General features: G+C 39.1%; 1 protein-coding gene across 4 annotated transcripts in view; it reads left to right on the top strand.

Annotated features, from left to right (window-relative positions):
- TMTC1 (transmembrane O-mannosyltransferase targeting cadherins 1) overlaps positions 1-14,130 on the top strand; it is a 278,157-nt gene that overhangs the window by 238,277 nt on the left and 25,750 nt on the right. For all 4 annotated transcript variants that reach the window (XM_045061612.1, XM_045061614.1, XM_023256892.2 and 1 more), the window contains one exon: positions 1,131-1,239. In XM_045061612.1, coding sequence (XP_044917547.1) covers positions 1,131-1,239 — 109 coding nt within the window. The remainder of the gene's footprint in view (positions 1-1,130; positions 1,240-14,130) is intronic.

Here is a 14,130-nt window from a genome sequence, read left to right as displayed (position 1 = left end):
TCTATAGTGGTAACTGGTAAAGATGGGGGGACTCTTAAGCTGTGTGCTTTCTATACTTCCAGAGATTCTATTTTTTTATTCCACTGCTTAGCAAGTGTCCAGTGTTTGTGAAATTGTATTTGTAGCAAAGCTGATCACTGCCACTGTATATTTTTGGCTTCAAAATGTCGATATCAGGATAATGACCCGGTGTTTCCCCCATGGCACTTGCAGGAAAGAGAACTGCTACCCAAAACATTGGTAATAACTTTGGGGCCTCGAGTCCTCTTCGAACCAGAAATAATTACTTTCAAGAAAAGACTAAAATGGAGAAGACAGAACCAGCCCAGATTTTCAATGAAAATGTGATAAATAAAATAGCTGATCGTTCTTTGCCAGCCAGTAGTCACAGTATCTCCTAACTTCATAAATTATGTATAAATGGATCCCTCTTCAATGTAAAAGCAAAGGTTCACATGAGCAGTTTGGCTGGCTTGTGCCTGACGGGTGGCTGGGCCACCATGGCACCCAGCCTGTATTGGTACAGCTCGTCCTCCAGGGGCTCAGCACATCGTTCACATCATTGTAAACCGGCTCCCTCGAGTGCCTCCACGTTGCTCCTCTGGTGGTCAAGCTTTCTGGTTAACAAACTTGTAACATGTTAATATCTTTTTTTAAGTTTATTTATTTATTTAGAGACAGAGAGTGGACAAGGGGCAGAGAGAGAAAGAGAGAGAGAATCCCAAGCAGGCTCCACACTGTCAGTGCAGAGCCCAACGCAGGACTCAAACTCACGAACCATAAGATCATGACCCAAGCCGAAACCAAGAGTTGGACGCTTAACTGAGTGAGCCACCCAGGCACCCCGAAACTTGTAAAATATTAAATAAAACTCTCAAAAAGCGTATAGCAGGAAATAGAAGGTAGAAAAATCAGTGAATAACCTGCAGCATCATTTACACCTCTTTCCACTTAGAATTCAGAGACAGAAACTGTTAGTACCTTGAGACAATCTAGTTTAATTCATTTGCAATGTAATCCAGAGGGAATCAGTAATCTTTGCTAAAAGAAATGAGATTTTACATCTAATCAGAGGATTTAAACACAATGTTATTAAAAGATGCTGTTTTTTCCCTCTTTATGACCTCCAGGTCCCAGGAGAAAAAAGAAGAGGCTATCACCTTATTGAAGGACTCCATTAAATACGGTCCAGAGTTTGCAGATGCATATTCAAGCTTAGCTTCATTGCTGGCCGAGCAGGTAATTGTTTCCTTTGAACTTCACATATTTTTTTTTTCAACGTTTATTTATTTTTGGGACAGAGAGAGACAGAGCATGAACGAGGGAGGGGCAGAGAGAGAGGGAGACACAGAATCGGAAACACAGATCAGCCCAGAGCCTGACGCGGGGCTCGAACTCACGGACCGCGAGATCGTGACCTGGCTGAAGTCGGACGCTTAACCGACTGCGCCACCCAGGCGCCCCAACTTCACATATTTTTTTAAAAAGTTTATTGTTGAGGAGTACCTGGGTGACTCAGTCAGTTATGTGTCTGACTCTTGATTTCAGTTCCAGTCACGATGTCACAGTTCATGAGTTTGAGCCCCACATCGGACTCTGTGCTGACAGCATGGAGCCTGCTTAGGATTCTCTGTTTCTCCCTTTCTCTGCCACTCCCCCACCTGCCCTCTCTCTGTCTCTCAAAAAAAAAAAAAAAAAAAAACTTAAAAGTTTTTGCTGTTGAAGATATAAATTAATATTACCCAGATTTTGGTACCAATGAGTCAGTTTGTAACCCCATATTGAGCAACTAATTTCTATGTCTGTTTTCTTCTTGACAGAAATTATAAGCCTGGCTTCTTACCCCAATACTCTCTGTGTACTGAAGGTAGCCTTTAGACAAAGAGTAGAGGTCATTAGAGGTCATTCATGTATTCTATATCACTTTGGGGCAAAATCTCTCAAGAATAATACACTGTATTTGCTAGTTTTATTGCTATTTCTTATATTTTTCTGGGGACTTGCTAATGGAGTCAGATCTCCAAACTCAATGTGGAACCAATTACTGATAATAGATCCTGTGTCTCAATACCTGTTAAAAGATCGCAGAGGCTTATAGAACAGGCTCTGAAGAGATAACATTTCTCATGGTATACAGGGATATTCTTATTCCCCTTCTCTCTTCACTTGTGTCTAAATGATTGGATACTATTTTTCAGTGTTCTGGATGCATGCCCCCTGCTAAGGGGAAACAAGCATAAACTGTCTTCTCTAAATTGATGATGCAGTTTTGTTGACACACATAAGTGCCCTCAATAGACAGTGGATTCTGCTATCACACAATTGGCCAGATTGTCTTTAAAATCAAAGTCAACACCTTCAAAAGATGCCCTGCAGCATTCAGTTGGCTGAAATGTAATGAATGATTTGATACTGATACATGATTTGATATCAGTTACATAAATGTGCAATTTGCATTGAAAAAATTTTGGATGTTTCAACAGGAAGCAAATTTAGAACTTTCTGTGGACATTTAAGTGTCAGAAATGATAAGACTAGTTTTCATGCTCTAATATTCTCTGTATAGTGTAGGGGGGCTTTAGACTGAAGCTCAGGTCTGTGGTGGGTGATTTCAATGCATGTTTTAGCATAATGGTCAAGCTGATGTGATGATGATTGCATTCTGTTATACACTGGCGGTCCTCAGCTACCTTTGGCTTGTGTTGAAGCAGACAATGTGGGAACTTTCTGCTTAACCAGCTGAGCCACCCAGGGACCCTTGAACACTGTGGGAACCTTCTGAAGCAAAGATTGACTGTCTTCATCCCTTTTTCTCACCTCATCCTGGCTCGTTCATTTTCATAAGAAGACCTTTATCCTCCCCTCCCTCCCCCCGCCCCACCCTGTCTGGCTGGGTGTCTGGCAGTTACTCACACATGCCAAGCATGCTTCTCTCTTGGAGCCTCTGCACTAACTGTTTCCTTTGTCTGCAAGTTTTCTCTCAGACATCTTAGGGTATCCTTCCTCACGTCATGCTGGTTTCTCTGCAATGTTACCATATCTGAGGGGTTGTCTGCAATTACCCTTCTTAACTAGCAACCTCACCCTGACTGACCACCATGTTCTCTTTCACCTTGCCCTGCCTTATGTTTCCCAAAAGTGTTTATCACCATCTAACATATGTTTGTCTATGATCCTTCTCCCACCACTAGAATATTTAACTCATGAGAATGACCATCTCTTCTATTCATGGCTGTTTCCCAGTGTCTGTCACGTTATATGCAATCAATAAATTTTGAGTGAATAAATGAATCCATATGAACTGGAGAGCATATGGTCCCTCCAATCCAGTATATAGCCTAAATTTTATTCTTACATTACAGTAGAACTAAGCCTGTGGGCCACACTGTTTTGCAATTGATCATACCTACATGTGATGATTTTGTCCTACACGGAGCGATAGTATGAGGACCACTGTGAGAAATTATTCTTTGTAACCATAGAGTCAGGGGTGGGGGTGAGGACAGCACCTGCTGCATCATTCAGTGGCTTCTTTATGAGGACTCAGGAGAAATTTCTCTCATCTCACTGTTAGGAAAGGCTCAGCTTCTCCTGAGTTACAAGCTTTTTGCTTTATTTTTAATCTAATGCAGGAAAAAATCTTGGAAATTCTGAAAAGGGTCAAGTGTATTTCCATCCCCCTTTCCCCATCCTCTAACAACCATCTAGACTGTATATTCTGCTCTTCTCTATGTGCTGCTTTTACTCCCAGGTTTATCATTTTCCTTAATTTATTTTATTCAGTTTTTGTTTTCAATTTTTATTTTTTATTATTTTTCTTGGATGTTTTCAATTTTTATTTTTATTTATTTTTTTTTAAATTTTTTTTAATGTTTATTTATTTTTGAGACAGAGAGAGACAGAGCATGAACGGGGGAGGGTCAGAGAGAGAGGGAGACATAGAATCCGAAACAGGCTCCAAGCTCTGAGCTGTCAGCACAGAGCCCGATGCGGGGCTCGAACTCACGGACTGCGAGATCATGACCTGAGCCGAAGTCAGTCGCCCAACCGACTGAGCCACCCAGGCGCCCCGGATGTTTTCAATTTTTAAAAGCTACCTCAATTTCTTCGTGGAATAATGAGGTATAAGTAAGTAAATACAGTTGACTCTTGAACAATGAGGGGATTAGGGGCACTGACCACCTGCACAGTTGAAAATCCACATACTGACTCCCCCAAAACTTAACTACTAAAAGCCTATTGTTGACTGGAAGCCTTACCAATAACATAAATAGTTGATTACATATATTTTGTATGTTATATGTATTATATACTGTATTCTTATAACAAAGTAAGCTAGGGAAAAGAAAATGTTATTAAGAAAATCATAAGGAAAAAACACTTACAGCACTGTGCTATATTTATCAAAAAAAAATCCACGTATAAGTGGACCCACACTGTTCATACCTATGTTGTTCAAGGGTCAACTGTAAATAAAGCATTCCACCAATAGTGCCCACTTCATATCTTTTTTTTCCCCAACTCACCAGGACAGATAATAAACATTTAACTGTTCCTTCTTGATGAAAATTATGCTTAAAGTAAGTAATTATACTTAAGTAAGATAAATTATATTGTCATTTACCTAAGACCAGTGATAACACAGTATGTTGTTTTGGGGGGAGTTTTTTACAGATATGAGTAGAACTTGTATATATTCATATACTTCTGTCTTCTTAAAATGCCGTCTTTTCTTTATCCCCTATAAATCCTGCCGAGTTTTCAAGATCCAATTCAACTCCCACATCTTCCTCCGAAATTTCTCCACCTCCCCTTCTCGTGGGGAGTCATGTTTCCTCAGAGTTCCTTTTTAAAAAAAAATGTTTATTTATCTATTTTGAGAGAGAGAGAGAAAGAGAGAGAGCGCACACAGGGTGGGGAAGGGCAGAGAGGGAGGGAGAGAGAGAATCCCAAGCAGGGATCCGCACTGTCAGCACAGAGCCTAACTTGGGGCTCAATTCCCACAAACCGTGAGATCATGACCTAAACTGAAACGAAGAATCAGATGCTTAACTGACTGAGTCACCCAGGCACCCCTCCTCGGGGCTCCTATAATGTTAATGGGAACACATACCAACATGCAAACCAATCACATATTTTTATTTCTTGAGTTAATATCTTGAACTATAATCTAAGCAATTTTTCAGGTTTATTTTCTTCACAAGACCGTAAGTTATTTTAAGAAAAGCAGCATCTTCTTTAGATACCTATTTCTTTTCCAGGGCTTAGGATAATTTACTGTGTAATGCAGTCATTCAGTGTGTCTTCACTTGATTTACTTTGGGATTCAGTTACTCTGTAGTGTGATACTAAGAGCAATTGACAGGGGACTAAGAGACCTAGTTCTAGACCTTACTCCATAGTTAACCAACTACACAGACTTGGGTGAGGAGTACTTTACCTCTCTGGGCCCCAGTTTCCAAATATGAAAATTGATAAATATTCTAGATGATCTTTACTGCATCTATGGCATTAACATTTTGAGTGCCTGAAATTAATCTTCTTTAACATCAACTAAGTGATTTTTAGTCCTTTTTTCTGACATTCTTTGTATTAACTACCCTTTCTAGATATTTCACTTGGCAAGTCGTTAGAATTGTTCTTTACCATTTTTTTATTCGAGTACAATTAACATACACTGTTACGTTAGCTTCGGGTGCACAATATAGTGATTGAATAATGCTATACATTACTCAGTGCTCAGCAGTATACGTGTACTCTCAATGCCCTTAGTGCTGAGGCATTTTTTAATGAATACTCTGTGGTTCCACTGTAATTAGTACTATTGTTTCTATACAAATACAGCATTAATATGTTAATACTGTGAAAAGTGATTTGCCTTAATCAATATCTGTAAGCTTCACTTGTGTGTTCTTTCTAAATCGATGAGCTCCAAGTTGATGAAAAGCTATTCTTCTAAAAATGTGACCTTGAAATTTCCTGCAGTCCCTTCTGCAGTGTCTTGCTATTAACTAACACATTTTATAGAAAGTGGAAGTTTGAAAAGGACAAGAAATACACATTTTCCTCTGTTATGTTTAAGAAGTATCAGATGCCTTATTTAAATTCAGTTATGGGATATTTCATTTTCGTGAACCACAGTGATAAATTGAGGTAAAGTCATTGCGTGTCACATAGTTGAAGTTATGAACAATTTTTAAGAAGAACAAACTGCAATCATCATATTTTCTTCCATACAAGGGTCACATCTTTTGCCAGGCTTTCTTACTCGAAGTTCAAATGTAAAATGCTATGAGATCTAAGAACGTAATTGAAAGATTGGAAGGTTTTCTCTTTGCTCCTTTGGGCAATTGATTTTAACATCAAAGAGAACAGCTGTTGGGCATAACTCAGGATTGCCTTCCCTCTCTGACTTTCAACATTTTGTCTTCATGTTTTGAATTCTTTAGTAATAAAAGAAGGCTTCAGAGGCACAAGCAAGGCACAGAGAAACTGGTAGAGAAAAATCCACCAGCTTAACATTCTTCAGTAGCAAATGAATTCATTTCTTGGTGGCACAACCTTACCTAATAACTTTTGAGCATTTCAGACTCCCAGAGTATATCAAAGCAGTGACCACAAACCTTGGTCACTCTGTAACACACTTGTGAAACCATCCCTTCACTTAACAGGTTACCTTCCAGTGTCACCTGGACACATGCATGGCCCATGCATACTATGGTCGTGGGCCAATCTATTGATAGAAAATGGTTTCCTACGCTGAGCTAAAGTCAGTCATCCTATAATTTGCTCCCTTTGAGCTCATTCTAACAGAGAGCTTGTTGCACATAGCTGAAGAACACAGCTATGTTATCACTTCTCTGATTATCATTTTCAAAGCTAACCTTGTTTCTTTCACCTTGTTTCTCTTTTACCCTGGTTTCCAAATTCTTTGCTTCTGGTCATGTTGCTTTGCATAGCCTCTGGACTGTCCATTTTCTCTATGACAGTATACTTCTCATATTGAACTGTAGTTCAGCAAGGTCAGGGTGGAATAGAAATGCTTGCCTGGCTTGACATCCCTTGTGTCTAATAAATGATGCCCTAAAACGAATGATACTGGTTATCTGGCATCCACATGATGCTTTGGCTCACATGGGAGATACAGTCAATGGAAATTTCTTTTTCTTTTTTTTTTCTTTTTTCAATATAATTTATTGTCAAGTTGGCTAGCATACAGTGTATACAGTGTGCTCTTGGTTTCGGTGGTAAATTCCCATGATTCTTCACTTATATACAACACCCAGTGTTCATCCCAACAAGTGCCCTCCTCAATGCCCATCACCCATTTTCCCCTCTCTGCCGCTCCCTCCGTTTGTTCTCTGCATTTAAGAGTCTTTTATGGTTTGCCTCCCTCCCTCTCTGTAACTATTTTTCTCCCCTTCCCTTCCCTCATGGTCTTCTGTTAAGTTTCTCAAGTTCCACATATGAGTGAAAACATATGGTATCTTTCTTTCTCTGACTTATTTCACGTAGCATAATACTCTCCAGTTCCATCCACGTTGCTGCAAATGGCAAGATTTCATTCTTTTTCATTGCCAAGTAGTATTCCATTTATACATAAACCACATCTTTATCCATTTATCAGTTGACAGACATTTAGGCTCTTTCCATAATTTGACTATTGTTGAAAGCGCTGCTATAAACATTGGGATACATGTGCCCCTATGCATCAGCACTTCTGTATCCTTTGGATATATTCCTAGTAGTGCTATTGCTGCGTCGTAGGGTAGTTCTATTTTTAATTTTTTGAGGAACCTTCACACTGTTTTCCAGAGCGGCTGCACCAGTTTTCATTCCCACCAACAGTGCAGGAGGGTTCCCATTTCTCCACATCCTCGTCAGCATCTATAGTTTCCTGATTTGTTCATTTTAGCCACTCTGACTGGTGTGAGGTGGTATCTCAGTGTCGCTTTGATTTGTATTTCCCTGGTGATGAGTGATAGTCAACTGAAATTTCTAAACAATGTGAACACTTGTTAGTCCAGGTCTCACCCATTTTGCAGGCATGTTTTTACAGCCTGGATAAGAGGATTCATCTTTATCTGTATTTAATTTCAACCTCTTTATTATCAGCCTGGAAATTTCAGGTGTTCTAGGACTTTTTAGTCCTTTTTTCTGACATTCTTTGTATTAACTACCCTTTCCAGATATTTTACTTGGCGAATTAACTAAGAATAGTTTCTAGCTACTCATTTACGTATTTGGTTTTAAAAAATGCTGCAGAGATGAGTAGCAGGTTAGAAAGCCCTACATTGTGTTTGTAGGATCTTCTCTCCACGTTGACCTCTATTTTACCCAAGACTCTTTAGGTACAGTTATTTAATTTTTGGTTAACTGATCAAATCATATTAGCATCTAGCTCACCTCGTCTTATCTACTTGGATATTGTGAGACACTGTGTCAGAAACCTGCTGAAACCCTTCCCCTGATTGAAGGTTGTGAGTCTATTAAAAAACAACAAAACAAAAAAAACACAAGTGTCGTTTGCCATGCCTTGTTGCTCTTACTGTAAGCATGCAGCTGTCTGTTGACACCTCTTCTCATCCTCACTGCTGGTAAAACTGTGAGGGTGATAATCCCTTCTGGGATTTATCTGAGACTAACATTGTATTCCTTGCTCTGTTGGAACCTGAAGGCAACAAGTAATTCTGTTGGGGCACGGTAGAGAAATCGAGAAAGGGAAATTTGAAAAATGGGTTAATAAGTTGAAAAGATATTACATGCTGGAGCTTTTTAAGGCCCACAGTGGAGCCCAAATTTGACATTGATAGATAATAAGAAGCAAAGGCAAGTGTCTAAGCAAATGGTTATAAAACAGGAGAGGAAGAAAATATGTGGAAATATGTGGGATATTGTGAGGAGGCTTTTAAATGCCATGCGGTGTGAGTAGTTGAGAGCCTCGTTTCTGGAACAAAGTGTGGGAATGGACAGACGTTATTGTGGAAAAAGAATCCCTTTGTGTTTAAGAACTGTTTGTAGGTGAAGGCTGAAAGGAAAAGAAAATAGAAAATTAAAAATTCCAGGGCAGAGCACCTTAAGGACTGAGAAGACACATGGTCACTGAACGCCATGGGGAAGCCAAGGAGAAGGGAGAATTTAGGAAAGAGGTCAGCTTCCACATTCCTTTTCTATTACACAAATAATATGAAAATGTAAAGTGAAAAAGTGGGGAAAAGTCAGAGAAAATAAAATGTACCTTTCATTAATATAATATCTGGAAACAACAAATATTATTATTTTTTAATACCCTGCAAGTCTTGCAATATAAATATTTTGTTTTCATACATTCATAAGTAATTTGTATCCTATCCTTTTCACTTGCCATTAAATTATGCATATCATACATATTCATGGCCTTCATAAATACCATTTTTTTAACGTTTTTAAATTTTTTTAAGTTTATTTATTTATTTTGAGAGAGAGTGTGCTGGAGGGGCAGAAAGAGGTGGAGAGAGAGAATCTCAAGCAGGTTCTGTGCCATTAGTGCAGAGCCTGATATGTGGCTTGAACCCATGAATGGTGAGATCCTGACCTGAGCCAAAACCAAGAGTTGGACGCTTAAACTGAACGAACCACCCAGGAGCCCCCAGTGTATTCAATATTAAATCATCCTTCTCTAAGTGATCCCACCATTCTTCTTTTCTTTTATTTTAGTCTTTTTTTTTTCTTCATGCAAAGTTGGGAATAATTGTTTAGTAATAATGAAATAATCTTAGAGTAATTTGTAAGGGTGAAACATCTTGCAAATAGCAAGCTTTCAAGACACAGGAAAAATAAGATCACCAAAATCCCATAATGTATTTTAAATTTATAAAATAGTCTGCTGGACTCATCTGCTGATTGCAAGATAAAATGAATTTTATTCTGTTTTTAAAAAGAATGGTAAAGGGGGCACCTGGGTTGCTTAGTCAGTTAAGCATGCAACTCTTTTTATTTATTTATTTTTAAATTTACATCCAAGGTAGCAGATAGTGCAACAGTGATTTCAGGAGTAGATTCCTTAATGCCCCTTGCCCATTTAACCATCCCCCCCTCCCTCAACCCCTCCAGTAACCCTCTTGTTTGTTCTCCATATTTAAGAGTCTCTTGTGTTTTGTCCCTCTCCCTTTTTTTATATTATTTTTGCTTCCCTTTCCCTTATGTTCATCTGTTTTGTATCTTAAAGTCCTCGTATGAGTGAAGTCATATGATATTCATCTTTCTCTAATTTTGCTTAGCATAATACCCTCTAGTTCCATCCACATAGTTGCAAACGCAAGATTTCATTCTTTTTGATTGCCGAGTAATACTCCATTGTATATATATACCACATCTTCTTTATCCATTCATCCATCAATGGGCATTTGGGCTCTTTCCATAATTTGGCTATTGTTGAGAGTGCTGCTATAAACATTCGGTTGCATGTGCCCCTTCAAAACAGCACACCTGTATCCCTTGGATAAATGCCTAGTAGTGCAATTGCTGGGTCATAAGGTAGTTCTATTTTTAATTTTTTGAGGAACCTCATACTCTTTTCCAGAGTGGCTCCACCAGTTTTCATTCCCACTAGCAGTGCAAAAGAGATCCTCTTTTTTTCCACATCCTCACCAACATCTGTTGTTGCCTGAGTTGTTAATGTTAGCCATTCTGACAGGTGTGTAAGGTGGTATCTCATTGTTGATGAGTGATGTTGAGCATTTTTTCATGTGTCGGTTGGCCATCTGGATGTCTTCTTTGGAGAAGGGTCTATTCATGTCTTTTGCCCATTTCTTCACTGGATTATTTGTTTTTTGGGTGTTGGGTTTGGTAAGTTCTTTGTAGATTTTGGATACTAACCCTTTATCTGATATGTCATTTGCAACTATCTTCTCCCATTCCGTTGGTTGTCGTTTAGTTTTGCTGATGGCTTCCTTCACTGTGCAGAAGCTTTTTATTTTGATGAGGTCCCAGTAGTTTGTTTTTGCTTTTGTTTCCCTTGCCTCCAGAGATGTGTTGAGTAAGAAGTTGCTGTGGCCAAGGTCAAAGAGGTTTTTGCCTGCTATCTCCTCAAGGATTTTGATGGCTTCCTGTCTTACGTTTAGGTCCATAAATACCATTTTAATGGCTACTTACTAGTTATCAAAATGATATATTCTAATTTACATAATAAATTAACCCAACTTTTGTACACTTGGGTTCTGTGTATGTGTGTGGCAGTGTGCTTTTCCTTTCTTTTTTTAATTGCTTTTAAGTTGATTTGTTTATTTTGAGAGAGAGAGAGAGAGAGTGAAGAGGGGAGGGGCAGAGAGAGAGAGGAGGGGAGGGGTGATTGAGAGGGAGAGAGAGAATCCCAAGCAGGCTCCATTCTGTCAACACAGAGCCCAATGTGGAGCTTGAACCCATGAACTGTGAGATCATGATCTGGAAATCAAGAGTCAGATGCTTAACCGACCAAGCCACCCAGGCACCCCAAACTTTTCCTTTCTTATGGCTTTTCCAAAACAATATTTTGAGTCATTTCTGATAGATTCCTAAAAGTGGAATTCTCACATCAAAGAGTATCAACATATTTCAGTGAGATACCTTACTACATTGTTCTTGAGATACATTACTAATCTGCTTTCTGAAAGAGTGATACCAATATTCTCTGCTGCCCGCAGTATCCAGCCTTTAAGTGTTGAATGTTAGTGGAACATTTAAGTGGAAATAGCATGTGGGCAGATGGCAGTGAGAAAGATTAGGACTGGGAAGACGGACTTAGGACTTCAAATTAATGGAACCATATTATGAGTAGGTAATTTCTCTGAGGGGAAAATGAAGAATAGTGTGTGTGTGTTGGGGGTGGGGTGGATAACTTAAAGAATTTTTTAACCTGATTATTTTACAGAGAGAAATATGAAGTTCACAGAATTAAGTGCCTCTCAAGGTCGGACAAATAACTAGTGTCAGGACCAGGACTAAAGCCTGGTCTTTTGACTCATTGGCACTGCTCTTTCACTGTATGACACCGAGGCCCCATGATTGGACCATGGTAATGGGTAGGGTCAATGAGGTAGAGTGTGGAGGGAGTGGAAAGGAAAGAGAGAAGTGATAGAGGAAAGCCAGGAGGGTGAGTTGTCATAGATGTTAGATACATTAAAAAAAAATCCAGAAAAAAAACCCTGATATGCCTGTTTGTCTACTGCAGCAAAGTCAAGAAGACTGAGAACAGAAAATAAACTCTTAGATTCGAAGTCAAGGTGGTCTCGGGCTTACTGTTCTCTCCTGGTTCTCCATTAACACTCAGAGCTGGCTGTACTCCAGCTTCACAGATAGGATTGTAAACATTTATAAGCCCACCATCATTTTTAACCAGCCTACTCTTACAATAGATTATATAGCTTGCATTACACTATCAGTAAAGGGAAAAAAAATTAACACTGCTTATGACCCTGACCTACTGTAAATTGTTGCTAGCCTCAGGTTTATAGCCTCTTGAAAAACTCAATTAATTAATTTCATAACACTTAAAATATTTTTCTTTTATGTATTTTGGGATATGACTTCACATGATATAGGAATGAAAAGAAATTGGAACAATAAAATATAAGTTAGGAATATAGACCAAGAGTGAAAAGTCTCCTGCCATCCTTTGGGTAGATTCAGCCACATATATTGTGGCCAAATCAACTTGAACTAGACCCTCCCTTAATAATTTATTGATTTAATTATTCAGCACAAGTACCACTAAGCATTAGGATTTTTTTTTTTGTTAATGTTTATTCATTTTTTTTGAGAGAGAGAGAGAGACAGAGCACAAGTAGGGGAGGGGCAGAGAGATCAGGAGACACAGAATCTGAAGCAGGCTCTGGGCTCTGAGCTGTCAGCACAGAGCCAGACTTGGGGCTCAAATTCACGAACCGCTAGATCATGACCTGAGCCAAAGTTGAATGTTTAACTAACCGAGCCACTCAGGTGCCCCAGCATTAGGATTGTTGAGCTAATCAGGTGTGGGCCTTATCCTCATGGAACTTAAGAGTATAGAAGGAAGGCTATCCCTAAGCAAAGAATTACAGTCCCATATCCATATCCAATATCTAACACAATTACAACAAATGTGCAAAGAGAAAGTACCATTGAGAATATTCTAGGGACCTAACCTAATGTGGGAAGGAACATATGGAGAACAGGGGCAGTGGCCAAAAAGTGACATTTAACCTGATTCCTAAAGAACTTTTAGATATCAACAAGGTAAAAATGAATATGAAAAACTTTCTGGCTAGAGGAAATAGACCGTGTGACAGCTCTGGGGTGAAGAAAAGTGGTATCTCTTCTTTTAATAGAAAATTGTGTGCCTACAGAGAATAAGTACAAAATAGTGTGAGAAGAGTTTGCAGATGGAGGGAACTGCAATTCTCTGCAAATGTGGGCTCCCCCCACCCCTTTTTTTCCTGGTCTCCTGACAGTGTTTTACACCTGTGGTTGCTTACTCTTGTCGTACTTTTAGCTTGTATTTAACAATTCTTAGCATTTCCTCTTTAAAGTGATTACTTCTTGCATACTTAAATTGTTACAGAGTGGTGTTGATCACAGTCTGCTGGGTGATAAAAAAAAAAATTCAAGATTAAGAAATACCTGACATTTCCTTGGTGAGGAGAAATGCCAAGTTAATTTTCATTTTAGTTGGATGAGAAAGAGAATTAGACATCAAATATTGGCAGCTCATTTCTCATGAATGTCCATGCTGATGACTGATGGGTGGAAGAACTGTTTTGTAAAGAAAATAAAAGCAAAGGAGTGGGTGAGAAAGCAGGCAATCTCCGCTGTGTGTTTTGAGCTCCTATGTCTTGAAGAGTTTCTTAGAGACATGAGTTTAAACATCCATTGATCCTAAACTTACCAAGTTTGTCATAGTAAATAAAGGCATTGGACTAAAGGGGAAATAACCTTATGGCTCTGTGTGTTCATAAAAATACTTCCAGAAAACAATTCAGATGCATGACCATGATGTCAGGGCATTAGCACAACTTTCCATCTCCTCCCTGTAGGTCCTTCACCACTTTGGAATACCACATCTTACACCTTCCGCACAGGAAGTGCACGTTACAGGCCATTCATTAAGCCAGCTGTTCACAAAGTGTTGACTGGGGA

The sequence above is a fragment of the Felis catus genome, chromosome B4, assembly GCF_018350175.1.
Source record: "Felis catus isolate Fca126 chromosome B4, F.catus_Fca126_mat1.0, whole genome shotgun sequence".
Lineage (NCBI taxonomy): Eukaryota > Metazoa > Chordata > Mammalia > Carnivora > Felidae > Felis > Felis catus.
Note: the sequence above shows the minus strand (reverse complement) of the source record. Positions and strands in the feature narration are given on the sequence as shown.